We start from the raw sequence: 20,851 nt of genomic DNA, 5'->3' as shown, positions 1-20,851 counted from the left end.
GATGGTGGTTGAGAGGTGTGTGTATGTGTGCGTGCATCTGTGTGTGTTTATGCGTGTGTCTATGTCTCTTTATGTGTGTGCATCTGTGTGTGTGGATCAAAGATTCCAGGCTGACAGCGCAGCGGTGCGGTGTCACACAGCCGTTCAGGAATGTACCGAGGCACAGGGATGTGTAGCTAGAGCCTCATTAGCAACCCCACCTCCCCGCCGCCCCTCCCAGCTTGTCAGGGCGCGTTAGCCACAGCCTGCCACAGTCACACAGGGGGAGAGGCTGCTTCCTGTGGAGGGTTTCCTGTCTGTCTGTCCTCCCTGGGCCCAGCGCAGGAGGCCCGGCAGGCCTGGCTAAGGCCCGCTCTCAAATTACACCTTCGTTCCCTACTAGGATAGGGCAAATCTTAACTTCCACGCAATTTTCACTTAGTCATGGATTGATGTCAATGGCAGACTAAGTGCAAATGTGGAAGTTAGGGAGTTAGAATTTGCCCCATAGTGCACTACTTCTGATCAGAGCTCTATAAAGCCCCATAGTGCACTACTTCTGACCAGAGCTCTATAAAGCCCCATAGTGCACTACTTCTGACCAGAGCTCTATAAAGCCCCCTAGTGCACTGCTTCTGACCAGGGCTCTATAAAGCCCCCTAGTGCACTGCTTCTGACCAGGGCTCTATAAAGCCCCCTAGTGCACTGCTTCTGACCAGGGCTCTATAAAGCCCCATAGTGCACTACTTCTGACCAGAGCTCTATAAAGCCCCCTAGTGCACTGCTTCTGACCAGGGCTCTATAAAGCCCCATAGTGCACTGCTTCTGACCAGAGCTCTATAAAGCCCCCTAGTGCACTACTTCTGACCAGAGCTCTATAAAGCCCCATAGTGCACTACTTCTGACCAGAGCTCTGTTTTCGTACACTTACAATGATGTTTTGATTCTTGCTTGAACAGTCACTATAGATTATATTTGGTCGTGATCTTTGCAAAATAACTGTTTTGGATGCAGCAGTTGTGAACTAGAATGCTAACGCTCTTTGAGATAAGCTGCAGCTAAAGCTAGCCAAAGAGCCATTTCACTGGTTGAAGTCAAAGTGTTTTTTAAGAATAATGCATTTGATTTGCAATGATGACACAAATGTTATATTAAGCCGGACATTCATACGAGCCTTAACATCAAATTATAATCCAAAAGTAGTGTGAAATGCATTTGGAAGCAACATGAAAATAGAGGCTTTGTTTGCTGGCGTTCTATAAGAACTCCCCCGTGTTCTGCCAAATCACCCTCGTGCGGCAATGTTTGCAAACACAAAAAGGGGTCTATGGGGTCAAAAGTAGTGCACTATAAATAAATCCTTTAGACTCCTTTGGCAGAGACACTAGTCGGCAAGCAGGCAAGCAGACATTCAGTGGGCACATGTCAAATAACACCCTATTTTCTATAGTGCACCACTTTAGATCAGAGCCCCATAGTGCTCTGGTAGAAGTTGTAGTAGTAGTGCAGGGTTTACCGTGGCATCTGAGATGAGTACCCTTTCACAATACTGAGCCAAACCAAGCTGAGCTGGCCTGGTTACGCATGCACCCACCATAGTTGCCAGAATCATGCTGGAAAGGACAATGTGAAAAGCATGAATAGTTTGGTTTGAGTCGGCTCTATAGCGGGAAAATGTTATTGTCACCTGTGGTCAATGTCGGTGTTGTAACAGAGCGGACCACACTTCCTCGTCAGGGCTAGTCAGCCACGTGCGGCCTGGTCCCAGCCCGGCGAGGGTTCAAGGGTCAGCCTGTGGTGTCCTTTCTCACTGTACTCACAATTAACCTCCGCCAACCCGGCCTCAGCTTCCTCTGTTTTCACACAGCGGCTGAGTGATGAAGGTCAGGAAAGGGAAATATAAAACAGTTTAGAACAGCACAATGCTACCGTGGAGCCTGTGGACCCGCCCAGCACCAAGCCGAGCCCCAGCTAGTCAAACAATCTGAACCAGCGGCTGCTTTACTATTGACTCTCTCTATCCCTCACTCTGTCTCTCACTCTCACTCTTGCTCTCTCTCTCTCTCTCTCTCTCTTGCTCTCACTCCCCCTGCTCCCTCCCCCCCCCCCCCCCCCCCACTCCCTCCCTCCCTCCTCTCTCTCTCTCTGTGTTAGAGGTGTTTCTGGGCTACTCTACTATCACAGTAGAATCAAGCCCTTTCCTTCTCTTCAGACACTTGGCCCTGTTATCACAGCCCTGCACCACTTTCCTCCGTCTCCTGTTTATTTTAACTACCCCTACTGATCAAATATTTGTGTTTGGACCTTGTATATTTTCCCATATTATGTTCAATTCAAGATGGAAGATGTAGAGACGATCCTTCCTCATGGTCCTTAGTGTTAGGTCATAGGTGAGGGGAGGACTGGTTTTTCACTCTGGGTCGGAGAAGGCATAAGCCTCACTCACAACTCTCACAGGGCCATGTTAACTGTAATATGTCATTGATTTGCGCTTGATTACATGATTATTGACTTGTTCTGTATCTATCAGTATGTTAGAAAATCATAGACTATGTAGGCTGTAAGTATAGGCTACCGAGTTTACCCTGATGGTGTATTTGTAGGACAATCATCTCCAGCTTCCAATTGGCTCATTCATCTCCCCTCTTCTCCCCTGTAACTACACTACATGACAAAAAGTATGTGGACACCTGCTCGTCGAACATCTCATTCCAAAATCATTGGCATTTATCTGGAGCTGGTCCCCCCTTTGCTTCTATAACAGCCTCCACTCTTCTGGGAAGGCTTTCCACTAGATGTTGGAACATTGCTGCAGGGACTTGCATCCATTCAGCCATAAGAGCATTAGTGAGGTCGGGCAGTGATGTCGGGCTATTAGGCCTGGCTCGCAGGCGGCGTTCCAATTCATCCCAACGGTGTTCGATGGGGTTGAGGTCAGGGCTCTGTGCAGGCCAGTCAAGTTCTTCCACAAATACCATTTCTGTACGGGCCTCGCTTTGTGCATGGGTGCATTGTCATGCTGAAAAAGGAAAGGGCCTTCCCCAAACTGTTGCCACAAAGTTGGAAGCACAGAATTGTCTACAATGTCATTGTATGCTACAGCGTTAAGAAATCCCTTCATTGGAACTAAGGAGCCTAGCCCGGACCGTGAAAAACAGCCCCAGACCATTATTCTTTCTCCACCAAACTTTATAGTTGGCACTATTGCATTCGGGCAGGTAGCGTTCTCCAGGCATCTGCCAAACCCAGATTAATCCGTCAAACTGCCAGATGGCAAAGCGTGATTCATCACTCCAGAGAACGCGTTTCCACTCCAGAGTCCAATGGCAGCGAGCTTTACACCACTCCAGCCGATGCTTGGCATTGCGCATGGTGATCTTAAGCTTGTGTGTGGCTGCTCGGACATGGAAACACATTTCACAAAGCTCCCGACAAACAGTTCTTGTACTGATGTTGCTTCCAGAGGCAGTTTGGAACTCGGTAGTGAGTGTTGCAAACGAGAGCAGTGTTGCAACTGGCGGTCCTGTTCTGTGCCCTTGTGTGGCCTACCACTTCGCGGCTGAACCGTTGTTGCTCTTAGACGTTTCAACTTCACAATAACACCACTTACAGTTGACCGGGGCAGCTCTCGCAGGGCAGAAATTTGACGAACTGACTTGTAAAGGTGGCTTCCTATGACGGTGCCACATTGAAAGTCACTGTGCTTTTCAGTAAGGCTATTCTGTTTGTCTATGGAAATAGCAGGAAACACCTGTCAGCAACGGGTGTGGCAGAAATAGCCGAATCCACTAATTTGAAGCGGTGTCCACATACTTTTGGTGAAGTAGTGTATTCCCCAGATTGCTGCTGTAAATCAGAATGTGTTCTCAGTCAACTTACCTGGTAAAATAAGGGTTAAATAAATCTAATAAATAGTAGTCTACACTGATGCTGTACTTTAGGTAGAAATGCTAGAGCCTCAAGTTCTCTCTCTCTCTCTCTCTCTCTCTCTCTCTCTCTCTCTCTCCCTTTCTCCTTCAGGTAATGGTGAGGACTTTGTCCTCTACCCCTCTGATGTCATGGATGATGTGTGTGTGTCGGACGGATACCTCGCGGCACCATCCTCGGACCCCCCAGCAGAGGACCACCCCTCCCCTGGCTTCTCCGCTGACGATGACGCGTCTCCCCTGGAACCGTCCCCCTTCCACTCTGCCCTCTACATGCCCCAGGACGAGCTGCCCGTTCCCCTTGACTTCCAGCTGCGCCAGTCGGGCGTCCCCGGTGTCGGTGGCGTCCTGGGCATCTGGGCACGGAGGACGCTGGATGTGGGCGAGCGCTTCGGACCATACGTGGGCGAGCAGCGGGCGTGCCTGAGAGACCCCACCCAAGGCTGGGAGGTAGGAGAAACACTTGCTGAACAGGGGATTCTCTTCTCTCTATTCTCTGTTATGGAGGGAGGGAGGGATGGAGGGAGGAGAGCGGTTCTTGGTTCTTCTGTTAACTTTGTCTGCCTCTATGTTGGTCTCTGGGATTTAAGTGGCGTTTGTTGCTGAGTGATGTGAGGTGATCTCACCTCAGCCCAGTCCAAAGGGGTAACAGAGAGCATCCCCCAGACAGCCCCTCTGCGGTCTGCTCTCTATGCTCTTAACTCAATTAAAATGAAAAGCTATAAATCCTGTCTTTAGGCCCAGTTAAAGACCTACAGCGGCCATCAGCCAATCACAATATTGGCCAGGCCGCGCACACAATCGAAGGCAAGGGTTACAGTACAAGGTCAGAGGTTAGGAAGTCAGGTGCAGCCTCTGTCTGTGTCAGCCCATGTCTCGTTTTACGCAGGGGGATAGGGGGTGGAGGGGAGGGGAGGGGGGAGAAGGTCGAGATCATAAGGGTATCAGTCTAATTGAGATCCCCCCCTAAACAGATCCTCTCCTCTCATTTCGGGATGAGACACCTCCTACTCCTGCGAAAACACTCAGAAGTCTTTGTCCTTCTGTAAGACAGCACTAGCAACACCATGCATGACTATCTACTGGTTAACTAACTAACTACCAATCAAACGATCAAACACTAGATAGCATCAATGCCTTTTTGATTAACAAAATCAAGGGTGTAGACAAAATAAAAAAGATTATCTAACACTGGTAAACTATGTTAACCTACAGAAGTCTCCCAACCCTTAAGCCCAATTTTACACTAGTTGACTCCTCAGTGTTTGTAGAATATCATATCTGGTCTATATAAATAGTTTGGTTTTGGATTTGGTTTGGATGGTGGAACGGTGGTCATGGTTAGACTTGCATCATCGACCATCAGGTCTAACTGAGTGGGTTTGGTTCCGACAAGACCAATAAATGGATTCACTCCCGCGGTACGTTTCTGTTCCAAGCAGCAACTTTTTGTTCATTATTTACTGCTACCATGAGACTCAGCACATCAATTGCCCTAATAGTGAAATGAAATCCTCTCTCTCTCCCTCTTTGATTTTTTATATTTTTTATATTTCACTAACATTGGGTTTGAATATTATTTTAAAAGTATCTATCTCTCCCAGAGAGAGATTTACGGCTGGTTGAACAAGCTCTCGGGCTTTTTCTTTTTTTCCCAGGGAAGGAAATAAAGGAAAAAGGTTTCATGAATTTTAATCCCCTGGTAATTTATGGGGAGCTTGAATAATATGTATTTAAAAGGAGCTGAGGATTATGGGAGAAAATATGGGATGACCGAGGAGGCAGCACTGTATCATTATGTTTAATTACTTCACTGACAGCGGCCCATAACTCTTTCCATTAAGTAAATAAGTTGTAAAGAATTTATGATGAAATGCCACATTATTCAGAACGGATATTCAGTGATGACATCCCTGCATTAAATATGGTAAATGCCGTTAAGTCCCCCTCCATAGAAAGCCTCGCTCCATCGCCGCACGCAAACCGTCAATATGCCAATAAGCAAGAGGGTCTGTAAAAAAAAAATTGATTTGGTAAATGTGAGTTAAGATAGATCTGTTTGCTTTCATCATCAATTCTGCGCGGCGTGCCGGGGTGATGTCACCGACCAGGGAGCGATAAAGCGGTAGCGCCCATCTTGAGCGAGTGATGGAGGGCTGTGAGCGCCCACCGCCCGGGCCCATGACAGACCGGGGGAAGTTTGTCACCAGGGAGGCCAGTGCTCCACGCCATCACCATAAATTTGGGCATTATTCATAAAGGAATATAGTGAGTTATAGCAGAGATGCTTTATGATTACAGGAATGGGGAGTAATGGGTAAGATAGCTTCAGTAAATAAAAGACAGCCAATGTGGTTGTGAGGGCTGGAGGTTCTCCTGCTTTTCACTGAGGGCACAACAAGCCCAACCGGTCAGACCAGGTGTGTGTGTGTGTGTGTGTGTGTGTGTGTGTGTGTGTGTGTGTGTGTGTGTGTGTGTGTGTGTGTGTGTGTGTGTGTGTGTGTGTGTGTGTGTGTGTGTGTGTGTATGTGTGTGTGTGTGTGTGTGTGTGTGTGTGCTCTCATGCATGCGTTGTATACTTTTCCATGTGGTTGCACGACGGATATATACCTTGTTCACATGAGCTTTACGATATTTTCCTCTTTAAAAAAATTAACTCTGCTTGTTTTACAATGTTTCATTTCAAACAAAATGGAGAGTGTGTTTTTGTACTGTATACAGGCTTCTTCTGGATGTCAAAATAATAACAGCTAGAGGACACGAGAGAAGAAAAAATAAAGAGAGAGAGTTTTAGAGAGCAATGTTCCGAAGAAAGAAAGAAAAGAAGAAAGGGTTTATTTGTATTTGACCTGGTAGTCTTCATTAGAACCAGCAGCAAGCTTCCATCGTCTTTCCCTCCTCAATGAGATCTCACAAAAGTCGACTCAAGACCTGCTCAGCCGAGGACTGGAACAAGCACCATTTAGTGGAAACAGCAGGGGAGAGGTGAGGGGTGAAGGGTGAGGGTGTTATCAAGGGTTGATCTATTAGTGGAAAGACAAAACTAACTAACCTGTTGTCTGACAGCCCACGGATCAGCATGTGTTGCCTCCCTATGACATTGGAAAGTTATTTTTCTGTATTACTGTTGGATTTGATCAGGTTTATCACTGATAGATTGAAAATACATAAGTATAGCTATAATGTATGTAATGCCGATATTATAGAAGTAGATCGCAGATATTATTGTCAAATAAATTGTGTCTGTATTATATGGGAACAATAATAGGATGAGGGACATACTTTTCCCAAAGCAATTGAAAGTTACTTTTTCACGCGGTGATCCTTTTCCCCTGGATACTCACAACTAGTCCATATTCGCCTTTCTTTTCTTGAGCCATGGGGCACATTGAAATTCAAACACTGTTTGTGTTCGTCCTCCTCAGCTCACCCCACCAGCAACAATGAGAGAGACGGCCCAGCGAGAGAAAGAGTTATCCTCCAACTCAATGAGTTTTCACTGGGGTTCACCCACTGCCTCCCGCTTCATCACACTGGCCCACGGTTTACGGGTCCGGTTCATCACACTGGGCGGGGCAGGGGGGGTTTGGGGGGGGGGGGGGGGGGGGGGGGGGGGCTCAGGGCCTTTGTGCATCTCTTGAGTGGGGGGTGGGAGGAGGGTGGGTGGTGTGGTGGAGATTAGAAGTGCTGGGTGAATGGGGAGTCGAGGATTAGGTGGGCTGGTCTGGTCTGGGCCTGCTATCCAGCACAGGGCACAGTAAGGAGGGGAGGAGGTGCGTGGAGCCTCTCTGCTGGTTGTCATTCAGATACCACATCAAGACCGGCAGCCAGACACGACTAAGGAGGGCGGGAGGGAGGTAGAGCTTTAGGCAGGTTCGGCTCAGGAGGAGAGAAGGCAGGGAGGTAGAGCTTTAGGCAGGTTAGGTTCAGGAGGAGAAAAGGGAGGGAGGTAGAGCTTTAGGCAGGTTAGGCTCAGGAGGAGAGAAGGGAGGGAGGTAGAGCTTTAGGCAGGTTAGGCTCAGGAGGAGAGAAGGCAGGGAGGTAGAGCTTTAGGCAGGTTGGGTTCAGGAGGAGAGAAGGGAGGGAGGTAGAGCTTTAGGCAGGTTGGGTTCAGGAGGAGAGAAGGGAGGGAGGTAGAGCTTTAGGCAGGTTGGGTTCAGGAGGAGAGGGGCGGGCCGGAGAGGGCGTGTTTTTTCTGTGCGCATAAGCCGTTGTCTTGAATGAATGCAGATGTCTCCTAACTGTCCGTCTGTCCCGTGTCTCCGACGGCCTGTCACCTCTGTCACCGGGGGAGAAAGAAGCCAAAAGAGTCTCACTCCCACCCAAAGGGACCGTTAATCCGCTGGCCCCAGTCTCTTTGACTGTCCCAGAGATGAACCCACACTGCAGCGTAGAGAGCCTGCAGCCACTGGGGAGGGATAAACCTCTCTGTCATTCACCAGCTTTCAATGAACACAGACTCTGAGACTCTCTCTCACACACACAAGTACTTACAAATTCCAAGTAAGGTGGCCTGGCCTTGGGAACGATCTGAAAACAAAGTATCAGTGTATTGTCGTAGTCTTAATTCAACAGCAGTGAAATCATTACAGCACATTTTCAACTTCCCTTACTACTCCCACTAAATGATTGCTAACTTATGTCGTCGTGTTTACAGTTATAAGATGCGTTCCGAGTTTCAATGATCGTTGCCGCCTATAGCGTTAATGAATTGTAAGGTGGACAAAAAAATGAATTGAAATCTGTGGTGGCGTGTAGGGAGAGGCAGAATGTCGTGTCACAATCCAGAAGCCAGTGTACTGGAGTCAATGGTGACCTAACAGCCTCCATCCATCCCTCTGTCCTTCCATCCATCAATATATTCCTCCCTCCATCCATCCCTCTGTCCTTCCATCCCTCCATCCCCCCATCCCTCTCAGAGCCTGGATGTTGAGGTTGAACATGAACACTGCTACTGAGCACAAATATTATTTAAGGAGGCCTCGTTATCCCACAGACACCTAATTGTAATGAGAGTTAAGCTTGCAAATGAAACCTGGCTCTATTTCCTGGTCTTAGGAAGGGTGTGTGTGTGTGTCCGTGTACGTGTGTGTGTGTGCATGCGTGTGTTTGTGCGCTGAGTGAGTTAGTAAGGGAAGGGGGCTCCATTGTTCCAGTGCAGCCTGCAGCATGACTGTGACTGTGGCCCTCTGCGTATAGGGACCTTCCTCAACCCCCCCCCCCCCTCCACCTCCATCAACCCGTTTACTGTTGGGGGAAATAGAGCTGTGCCCAGCCACCCTAATCAGCTTACAGCGCTAATTCAGCCCCAGCTTCAGTGCCTCAGCCCCAGCTCCAGCCCCATCTCCAGACCCTGCCGCAGTCCACAGTCCAAGTCCTAGCTTCAGCCTCTTCCAGGCAGAACATATTACCAACATCCTCCATCCCTGCATTCTCCACCTATCCACCAGCTCCAGCTCTGCCTCTGCTACAGGTGGGGGCCACACAGCACCCTTCCCCGTTTACTTGGAGTGTGCTCCATCTTCTTAAACAGGCCCTGTGGGGTGTGTGTGTGTTTACAGTTTGTGTGCGTGTGTGCGTGTGTCTGCATCTGCATGCATTCCATTGTCCACTCTGCCCCCTTTCGGGGCGATGAGCTTCCCTCCAATGTGACTGGAGGTCGATTGTCTTGGAGAGATGGTGTCTATTCAAAACAAAAAGACAAATAAAGAGAGGTCGGGGGTCTTTCTCACTCCCTCTCATTTGATTAGTAATCCCTTTCTTTGGTCTAATCTGTCGTGTTTGGTGGTGGTGGAAGGGTAGCTTGGGGGGAGAGGACTGTTATTATTGACATTCTAATCTCGTGTGAGAGGAGCGAGGAAAGGCAAGCCACATTCAAAAGGGAGAGACAGAAAGAGAAAGAGAGAGAGAATTCCACTCCACGAGAGCACCGAGCGCGCATTCCAACAGTCTTGTCTCTAGGCCACTCTTCTCTCTTTTAGTCCAAGAGAAAAAAATAACTTTACAAATTAACGATTTCCCCCGTCTCTTCCTAGCCCTCTCCTCCCTCCTTCTCCTCCTCTCCTCCCCTCTCTCTCCCTCTCTCTGTCTGGCTGTGGTATCTCAGCAGGGAGGGGAAGCTAGGTTAACTAATTGAACAGGGTCAGAGTGAATTGCAGCAGGACAAAGCCATCAGTTGCCCAGCCAGAGGAAGGTAGACCCACGACAACAATGCCAGGTGAAGGAGAGTGTGGATGGTGCGGGACGGGTAGCCTGAGGGGTCACAGTGTCAGGGGTCACAGACCTTATTAGATCTCTGGAGAATAGGGTGACGTGTTTGGGTGGCGGGGCGGGGGTGGGGTGGGGGGGGGGGGGGTGGTGTTCACCTGGTAGAAAGGCTACAATAGAGAGGGGGAGGGAGGAAGTTTGGGGGGGGGGGCACTCCATTAAAGCTAACTTCTGAACAGCCCACTCAGGCCAGACAAGTGTCTGCACACCAGGTGCCCCATACTAGGCAGTGCAACATATCCTATAGGAAGGCCAAAGGAAATGCACAGAGCTAAAGTCAAACACAATGACCTATGTCTGTCTATTCGTTTGTCTATGTCGTGTCTGTATAGGTACAACCAATCTCCTTTGGTTGATTCTAAAAACAGGTGCCTTTAGCTTGTATCTTAGGAACTTAGTATAAATGGTAATACTGCCTTGTAAGACATGCTATAAGACATGCTTTATTACGTCTATTCTCACCAGCTGTTTTTGCACTCTGAGTATGTCTCTGCTCAGATAGGATGTGATGGCACATCTGTATAAGGGTCTTTAAGATCACACACCTCCCTCTAACTGTCTTCGCTGTCTCCCCTAGCATTAAATCAAATCAAATCAAATGTTATAGGTCACATACACATGGTTAGCAGAAGTTATTGCGAGTGTAGCAAAATGCTTGTGCTTCTAGTTCCGACAGTGCAGCAATATCCAACATGTAATCTAACAATTCCACAACAACTACCTAATACACACAAATCTAAGTTAAGGAATGGAATAAGAATATATACATATAAATATATGGATGAGCAATGACCGAGCATCATAGGCAAGATGCCAGGTGAAGGAGGGTGTGGATGGTGCGGGGCGGGTATAAAAGACAGTATATACATATGAGATGAGTAATGTAAGATATGTAAACATTCTTAAAGTGGCATTATTAAAGTGACTAGTGATCCATTTATTAAAGGGTGATTTCAAGTCTGTATGTTGGCAGCAGCCTCTCTGTGTTAGTGATGGCTGTTTAACAGTCTGATAGCCTTGAGATAGAAGCTGTATTTCAGTCTCTCGGTACCAGCTTTGATGCACCTGTACTGACCTCGCCTTCTGGGTGGAAGCAGGGTGAACAGGCAGTGGCTCGGGTGGTTGTTGTCCTTGGTGATCTTTTTGGCCTTCCTGTGACATCGGGTGCTGTAGATGTCCTGGAGGACAGGTAGTTGCCCCCGGTTATGCATTGTGCAGACCGCACCACCGTCTGGAGAGCATCTGTGCATCTGTAAAAGTTTGTGTGGGTTTTAGGTGACAAGCCAAATTTCTTCAGCCTCCTGAGGTTGAAGAGGCACTGTTGCGCCTTCTTCACCACACTGTCTGTGTGGGTGGACCATTTCAGTTTGTCCGTGATGTGTACGCCGAGGAACTTAAAACTTTCCACTTTCGCTGCTGTCCTGTCGATGTGGATAGGGAGGTGCTCCCTCTGCTGTTTCCTGAAGTCCACGATCATCTCCTTTGTTTTGTTGACGTTGAGTGAGAGGTTGTTTTTCTGACACTATACTCCGAGGGCCCTCACCTCCTCCCTGTAGGCTGTCTCGTTGTTGTTGGTAATCAAGCCTATACCTGTAGTGTCGTCTGCAAACTTGATGATTGAGTTAGAGGTGTGCATGGCCACGCAGTCATGGGGGAACAGGGAGTACAGGAGAGGGCTGAGCACACACCATTGTGGGGCCCCAGTGTTGAGGATCAGCGGGGTGGAGATGTTGTTTCCTACCTTCACCACTTGGGTGTTGCCCGTCAGAAAATCCAGGATCCAGTTACACAGGGCGGGGTTGAGACTTAGGGCCTCAAGCTTAATGAGGAGCTTGGACGGTTTCCTCTATGGTGTTGAATGCTGAGCTGTAGTCAATGAACAGCATTCTTACATAGGTTTTCCTCTTGTCCAGATGGGATAGGGCAGTGTGCAGTGTGATGGCAATTGCATCGCCTGTGGACCTGTTGGGGCAGTATGCAAATCGTAGTGGGTCTACGGTGTCAGGTATGGTGGAGGTGATATGATCCTTGACTAGTCTATCAAAGCACTTCATGATGACAGAAGTGAGTGCTACTGGGCGATAGTCATTTAGTTCCGTTACCTTAGCTTTCTTGGGTACAGGAACAATGGTGGCCATCTTGAAACATGTGGGGACAGCAGACTGGGATAGGGAGAGATTGAATATGTCCGTAAACACACCAGTCAGCTGGTCTGCGCATGCTCTGAGGACATGGCTTGAGATGCCGTCTGGGCTGGCAGTCTTGTGAGAGTTAACACGTTAAATGTCTTACTCACGTCGGCCACGGAGAAGGAGAGCCCACAGTCCTTGGTAGCGGGCTGCCTCGGTGGCACAGTATTATCCTTAAAGCGGGCAAAGAAGGTGTTTCGTTTGTCTGGAAGCAAGACGTCGGTATCCGTGACGTGACTGGTTTTCTTTTTGTAGTCCGTGATTGTCTGTAGACCCTGCCACATGAGTCTTGTGTCTGAGCCGTTGAATTGCGACTCCACTTTGTCTCTATACATCAACCCTTTCTCCAGTGTGCACTACCCTCTCTCTCTGTCACACACATACAGTACATGTACTCTCACTCAGAAACACACACCTTAATCGCAAAAACCCACGTTCACACACACAGTCCCCCAGACAGAGTGAAAACGAGGAGACCCTTAAATGGGTGCACAGGAAGCCGAGGTGATGAATTCTATGTGCGGGGATACGTCCACCCAGCTCACAGTTACCTTATCTAGGGGCTCCCTTTAAACACACTGCTGATTGTTTCCAAATGGTCTCCTGGTGGGAGAGAAAGAGAAAGAGGGGGGAGATTGAGAGAGAGAGAGTTTGTGTGTGAGAGAGAGAGAAACAGAGCATAGAGGGAGAAACAGAGAGAAATACAGGCACTCCAGGCATAGCCAGGCAGGACTTTTAGGCTCTCTTACATGGTTATTGTGTCCTAGAATTCTCCTAGCAGTGTTTGTGTGTTTGTGCGTGCATGCGTGTGTGTGTGTGTGTGTGTGTGTGTGTGTGTGTGTGTGTGTTTGTGTGTGTATGCATGTGTGTGTGTGTCATTTTCTCCTAGTAGCTCGTTCCTGTGTGTTTTATGAGTTTGTGTGTGTGTGGGAGCGTGTAATGTGACCATGTCAGTTTTGGAAATGTGTGTGCGTCTCACTCGCTCCCTCTCTCCCTTGTCCCAGTTCAAAGGCTAATGGGTGTGGGGGTCTGGTTTGAGAGCTCATTACCAGGTTAAGAGCTAAAGCACAGGCCAGCATATTCAGACCCTGACACAGAGCAACACCATAGTCCTCTTCCAATTACTCCATATTGCTCCTCCAATTACGGTGGAGCAGATCCAACGGGAGAGCTGCCACCGTGGAGAGGAAGCAGAGGCCCGATGGCTGTAATGAGGTCCTAACCCTTACAGTAGGCCATTATGGCATAATGCTTTAATTTGAGCCATATGATAGCCATTGCGTGTCTAAGTTATTGAAAAGTCAATATTTGTGAGCTTACCCTCACCTCTTATGTGGCCTGGGTTCTGAGAGTCGTTGTAGACTCCATAGAGAGAGAGAGAGAAAAACAAGGGGTATTGATACGGTACCCTGTGGCACACCTAAGAGCTATCGCTTAAGACTAACACCCAAAACTTGATATTGACATATACCCATACCAGGCCTGAGTTCAAATAAGTATTTGAAAATACTGTCAAGTACAATTTGGTAGACTGTTTTGATTTTACAAATAACAATTCAAATTGTTTTGGGCTGTGTATTTGAATATACTCAAATTCACAGAAAAAGTATTTTAAATACCAAATAGTCAAATACTCATGTATTTGAACCCAGTTCTGACCCATACCATATTATTAGTGCCCTGAGTTTATCCTTACCAGTGACCACATAACTTGATCAAGAAGAACTCAGGGCCTATCTCTTACCGTTACACATTGATCCCATTAACACATGTGGATCCATGCAGCTGTGTTTGAGTGAGTGTGGAAGCGTTGGGATCATCCAGTCAGATCTGAAATAAACACTACCTTATTTCATAGTTGTGCTTTTCTTAGAAATCATCTCAGCAAAAACATATGGCGCTGTACTGTACATATGCTGTGAATCAGGTTTCATTTGTGCCAAGCTATATTTGCTATTTGTTTACATTCAGATCAACTTCAGGAATGTTATTTTAACTTTGTTACATCGGTATCTTTTTCATATCCAACATTGTTCATTGTTTAAAGAAATAAATGAAGTAATAAAAAGCCAACTCTTATTGGATTAGACGGCCAGAGTATCTTCATGTGTTTTGCGTTACTCTTTCCTAAACTTCTGTGTGAGGTAAGTGACTGAGGCTAGACATGGCAGTCACCCTGCAATCCACACATAAATGCAGCCCACTCATCCGCGGACAAAGTGGGACAGATAAAGTTTCTCCTCCAACTGGGAGAGGGTATGAGGGAGAGAGAGAGAGAGAGAGAGAGAGAGAGAGAGAGAGAGAGAGGGAGAGAGAGAGAGAGAGAGAGAGAGAGAGAGAGAGAGAGGGAGGGAGAGAGAGAGGGTATACAGAGAAAGGAAGAGAAAGTAACAACAGGATTATGAGAAGGTAGAGCGAGAATGTGAGAGAAATGAGAGGTGGCGAATGAGAGGGAGAAAGCAACAATGATTGAGTTGAGAGAAGAGTAAAAGAGAGTGAACGAGAGAGAGAGTAAGAGGGATAAAGGAGAGAGAGAGAAAGAACGAGAGAGCTAGAATAATAGAGCAATAGAGTGAGAGAGAGAGAATGTCAGAGTGAATGAAACAATGAGCGAGTTAAAGGATGTACGTGTCTATTGTCAGTGAGAGATTGGGAGGAAGAAAAGGGACATGCACTGACTGGGAGACAGATTCCCCTGCGCTTTGAAGGCAACGTTCTTAAGTGTCCCCGTGCAGTCCCATAATAGGATTTTCCAGACTCCAGCAGGTATTCTGAGTGGGACTTTGTTTCTCAGGACTCCCAGATAAGGGTTAATGGAGCCCGATGGTTCCTCGGCCGCACAGGCGCTCGGGGAGGCTACGCCACTCTCACCCATTGGCCTGCTTTGTCAGCACCAATCCGTCAGAAAGGATTTCTCCCCCGGACTAAAACTCAGCAGCCATTTCTGACACATCCAACGAACTTAATTGTTGTCTCCCGGTCCTGGCACAGGCCTGTCAAGTCCTAACGAGTTAGCATCTTCCACAGGGATGAGAGACAGTCTCACGGAAATCAATTTCTTTGCCGATTACACTTTGTCATCAGCCAAAACAAAAAAATTAAAGGACAGAGGGCAGAGCTGTGGGATCTCTCTTCTCTCTCTCTCTCGCCTCTGACTGTTCCCTCATTTTCTTCTGCCCATTTTTATGGTCGCTTCCTTTCCCCTCCAAGACACATTATGGCAGGCATTGTAATCTCTTTAGAGCCATGGGGACCCTCTCATTCACACTCCTCTCTGGCCCTGAGTGACAGCGGAACAGGGTCCAACTGCTCCCCAGGACACGGAGCCATAAATCACCCCACCGCCTGGCACGGCTGGTGTACTGCTGGACCGGCCTACACTTCCTGAACCACTACCAGTTCCTGCAGGGGACAAAAAGGCCTTTGTGGGTTTCTTTGGGCAAGCCAGATACAGGTCTTCTCCCTTTGAGAGCGCTGAGGTTTATGAGCGATGCTGCCGAGAGGGGCTGTGGGAGGGCAGGCCAAACCATAAGGAGAGAGAGGGAGTGGGGGGGTGGGAGGTTAAGAGGTAGAAAAGGATAGTCCAAGAGATTTGACAAACAGAAGGAAGAAGATCATAGCAAGAAAAAGAAAGAGGGAGAGAAATTGAGAGCATTGCCATGACTACCTCCTGTAAAGTGCCTACGTTTTGGCCCTCCCCACTGGGAAAAAACTTTGTTTCACATCATTTCAACCACCATAAATCTATGTGATGACATTGAATCAACGTGTGGAAACGTAATTGGATTTGCAAACTTCTAACCAACTTTCACACAACTTTTAACCTCAATCCAATTACACGGTGAAATGTTTTGTTGATTTCACGTTGAATTCACGTTAGTTGACAACTCAACCAAATATAAATAAATGAACTGACGTCTATGCCCAGTGGTTCTTCCAATAATCTAACAGATTCCTATTCTTTACCACCCGCCCTACTTTCACTTCAAGAAACTATAGAAACAGACAGCAGTTCAGTGTCCCAGACCAGCCCTCTCTCATGATGTTCCTCTTCATGCAAACAGAGGCCACTATTTTACCTCAGACAAAACAAAATGAATAAAGCTAGGTGCAAACTGAAAAAAACATTTCAGGCTTGCCCTCACCAAAAGTGGCCTCCCACACCCCATTTCCCCATCCTCCATCCAACCTCCATCTTACCTCAGTTCTTCCACGTGTCCACCTCAGCGCCAGCCAGTTAGGGACGACTGTTTTCTTTCGGACACAGATCAAGACATTACAACCGCCCCAGGCCCCAGGCCCCAGGCCCCAGGCCCCAGGGGGACCATGTTGGGATGCTGTTGTGAAGCTTCTGACTCCGCCGTAAATCTGGTGTGGGTGTCCCATCTCCGCGGTGCCTGTGCGATGAGAACGTCAATGAGGCGTGAGGATGAACATTCCTGGGCCGTTCTCACAGAAACCCCTGGGTTTTCGCTCTCTGCAAAGTAACACTTTTCTCACACTTCTGACTGGTGCGTCTCTCTGCAGCTGCCCAGCTGTCTATCTTTCCACCCTACTGGAATGGCGCTCTCATCCATACTCTCGGCCTCTTAGTGTAAAACCTTTCCCGGGAACCTTGCTTATTTAGCGTATAGCGCCGTGTTTGTGTTAAATGATGAATATGAGACACCGTCATGTGTGTTATTCCACTGTCTATGAAAGATCGTTCCACTGCCAAGCGGCTGTGCACCAATGTGGATTTTTCCCATAATCCACCAGCAGTAGTGTGTCTGTGTTGTAGTCGAGCCACAGAGCCCTCAGTGTGGGAAGTCTGTGGAGTCTGCTAATATAATGAGTAGAGAGTAGAGACTGTGCATGGCCATGAATACACTGGCAGGGAACAGCCTTGTTAAGACCAAGTGTCTGGGAAAGATTGTGGTTATTCTGGGTTGTAGAAGGTAATGGGGGAGATTTGTGGTCGGTAGTGGTAGCAGTCGGGGGACTGTGTGTGGTTGTTAGGCCATAGAAATAGAATTACTAGAGGCAAGAAAGCCTCTCAGACCACAGCAATTTGATTGAACCACTCATGGGAACACTCGATATGGCTGCCGGTCTGCACATCACAGAACATTGACTTGAATGAGAATGTCTGCTCTAGAAATTATATTTCTATGGCCAGGGCTGTGGCAAACAGGTTGTACTTGGTGTAGCTCTAGTCTACTGTGTGTGGTTGTCTGGGTTGTGCTGGGTTCTGGGCCCTGTGTACCTCAGACTCTCCTCACGGGCCAGGCCTGTTGGAGCCTCATCCTGCTGCAGCCTCAACCTACTGCAGCAGTGGCAGGCTGGATCCGGGGCCTGTGGACCTCAGTCTCTCCACACAACAGACAGGTTAGCCACGTTAGCCAGATTTTTCACCTAAATGGAAATTCTGCCTGTCACCTCTCCTGCCGCCTCCAACCGCCTCCCCTGTCCAATCCGTCACTCCACGCCGCCGGCCGTGCAAATAGGCCTGCCACTCTCACTGTCATCAGGGTAACGGATGTCCAGTCGTTACCACAGGGCGGGGCGAGGTGCACCCAGGTCCACTCCCCAACCCCCCCTCTCTGGTGATGAGCCTCCCCTCCCTCAGCAGTTGGTTAGGAAGGAAGGGCAGTGTAGAAAGGAGGAGGCGGTTAACACCCCCCATCACTCCCCCTCCCCTCTACCCCATCTCTCTGGTCCGGTCTCAAAAGCAACCATAAGAAGAAAATAAATCGTGTCCACCGCCCGGACTGGTAACCCAAACGGCCGTCATAAATAACGGGGGCCTATTTGAAGGGGAAGATGGGGGCATTAGAAGCTATTTACACTGCGGTAGCCATGCCATCGATCACGAGCAGGCGGCCCATAGATAAGAGCGCTCTGATGTCATGGTTATTTATGATGATCTCTGACAGTAAGGCTACAAAGGGATTTTCCGGCCGACAGCTCAATCCGTTTTTTGGGGATATGATGCATTCTGTCGTCAGGGAAACAATCAGCGGTGGCTGCTACAGCGGCCGGCGGAGCGCCACGGATGCCTGCCCCTGATACACAACCCCTCAATCCAGCCCTCTCTCCCTCCCTCACCACCCAGACAAATGGCATAAGTGTGATTAGGCTCATAAAAAGGAGTGGGAGGGGACACCTCTGAGCCAGTGATGTCTCTGTCCCACAGCATCATGTACAGTAGTAGGAGACTATGAGGCTACATGGAAGCCTATGGAAGAGCATATAGAGAGTGTGGACACACACATGTTCGCTGGGGCTGGCCTTACACACACGAGGCCCTAGCACGCATACAGTACCAGTCAAAAGTTTGGACACACCTACTCTTAATTTTTACTTTTTTCTACATTGTAGAAACTAAAACTATGAAATAACACATTAAACTTAAACTGAAACTAGGAAATATCACATATGGAATCATGTAGTAACCAAAGAAGTTAAAGAAATCAAAATATATTTAAGTTTTCAGATTTTTGAAAGTAGCCACTCTTTGCCTTGATGACAGCTTTGCACACTTGGCATTCTCTCAACCAGCTTCATGAGGAATGCTTTTCCAACAGTCTTGAAGGAGTTCCCACATACGCTGAGCACTTGTTGGCTGCTTTTCCTTCACTCTGCGGTCCAACTCATCCCAAACCGTCTCAATTGGGTTGAGGTCGGGTGATTGTGAAGGCCAAGTCATCTGATGGAGCACTCCATCACTCTCCTTCTTGGTCAAATAGCCCTTAAACCGCCTGGAGGTGTGTTGGGTCATTGTCCTGTTCAAAAACAAATGATACTCCCACTAAGCGCAAACCAGATGGGATGGCGTATCGCTGCAGAATGCTGTGGTAGCCATGCTGGTTAAGTGTGCCTTGAATTCTAAATGAATCACAGACAGTGTCACCAGCAAGCACCCCCACACCATCACACCTCCTCCATGCTTCACGGTGGGAACCTTTGCGTCTCACAAAGACACGGCGGTTGGAACCAAAAATCTTAAATTTGTACTCATCAGACCAAAGGACAGATTTCCACCGGTCTAATGCCCATTGCTCGTGTTTCTTGGCCCAAGCAAGTCTCTTCTTATTATTGGTGTCCTTTAATAATGGTTTCTTTGCAGCAACTCGACCTTGAAGGCCTGATTCACGCAGTCTCCTCTGAACAGTTGATGTTGAGATGTGTCTGTTACTTGAACTCTGTGAAGCATTTATTTGGGTTGCAATCTGAGGTGCAGTTAACTCTAATAAACTTATCCTCTGCTGCAGAGGTAACTCTGGGTCTTCCTTTCCTGTGGCTGTCCTCATGAGAGCCAGTTTCATCATAGCGCTTGATGGTTTTTGCGACTACACTTGAAGAAACTTTAAAAGTTCTTGAAATGTTCCGCAGTGACTGACCTTCATGTCTTAAAGTAATGAGGGACTGTCATTTCTCTTTGCTTATTTGAGCTGTTCTTGCCATAATATGGACTTTTACCAAATAGGGCTATGTTCTGTTTACCACCCCTACCATGTCACGACACAACTGTTTGGCTCAAACGCATTAAGAAGGAATTTGATTAGTTTAACACTTTTTTTGGTTACTACATGATTCCATATGTTTTATTTCATAGTTATGTTGTTTTCACTATTATTTTACAATGTGTAAAATAGTAAAAATCGAGAAAAACCCTTGAATGAGTGGGTGTGCACACGCATGCGCATGCACAGGCACACGCCGACCAGGGCACAGCGATTACTGTAAGCTGTAAAAAGCTGTCTTAAGCTGAAGAAATTGTCCAAAGAGAAAGAGAGAGAGAGTCCCTGGGCTATAGCAGGAGAGGTGGAGAGGGGTGGAATGAAGTTAAGAACAGGAGTTTGGCACGGCTCCACTCTTTCTGTGTTTTCAGTCGCCAGCTCCTCGAAGCAGATGCAGGAATATTGTGAATATTAGTGCAGAACTTCTAGCCTGGGTCCAATCTCAGGGACTCCAAGAGGCTGGCTAGATGCGGGCTTCGAACGCTCATTACCCCCTCAAGACTGCCCCTACCTATTCCCCACACCCCCACCTCCTCCTCCTCAATACACTCACGACTTCAAAAAAACAACACAAAATGCATAAAACAGCAAAACAACAAGATGTGTGGAGTCTAAGTCCTGCCCAGCCCTGATAACAGTTGCCGGGGCTTTAAATAAGCAAACACATGTGGCCGTTTGATGTGTCCCTTATCTTGGCAACTAGAAACACTCCCAGAGTTCTACAGCGAGATCAAATTCCTTGCAATTAATCTGCCGTTTTTTTATTTAAAAAACGTTGTCGGAAAAAGCACTCAAGCACAGGCCGTGTCCACACGCGGCATGGCACAGCGCTTCCACGGGCTTTCATGCTGCTAATGAGAAAGTGTGCAGAGAGAGAGAGAGAGAGAGAGCTGGGGAAGTATTTGAGTGTAACTCCTTACGGACTTGTTGTGTAGCTCCTTAACACCACATGGTTAATCTCAGATGAGCAGAGAGGGAGTTTATAGGT

The 20,851-nt window shown here is 47.8% G+C and overlaps 1 protein-coding gene across 14 annotated transcripts in view; it reads left to right on the top strand.

The window, feature by feature from the left end:
• LOC129822091 (histone-lysine N-methyltransferase MECOM-like) overlaps window positions 1-20,851 on the top strand; it is a 184,540-nt gene that overhangs the window by 63,322 nt on the left and 100,367 nt on the right. For all 14 annotated transcript variants that reach the window (XM_055880028.1, XM_055880026.1, XM_055880025.1 and 11 more), the window contains exon 2: window positions 4,000-4,355. In XM_055880028.1, the coding sequence (XP_055736003.1) occupies window positions 4,000-4,355 (356 nt within the window). The remainder of the gene's footprint in view (window positions 1-3,999; window positions 4,356-20,851) is intronic.

This window comes from Salvelinus fontinalis, chromosome 24 (genome assembly GCF_029448725.1).
Source record: "Salvelinus fontinalis isolate EN_2023a chromosome 24, ASM2944872v1, whole genome shotgun sequence".
Taxonomy (NCBI): domain Eukaryota; kingdom Metazoa; phylum Chordata; class Actinopteri; order Salmoniformes; family Salmonidae; genus Salvelinus; species Salvelinus fontinalis.
Note: the sequence above shows the minus strand (reverse complement) of the source record. Positions and strands in the feature narration are given on the sequence as shown.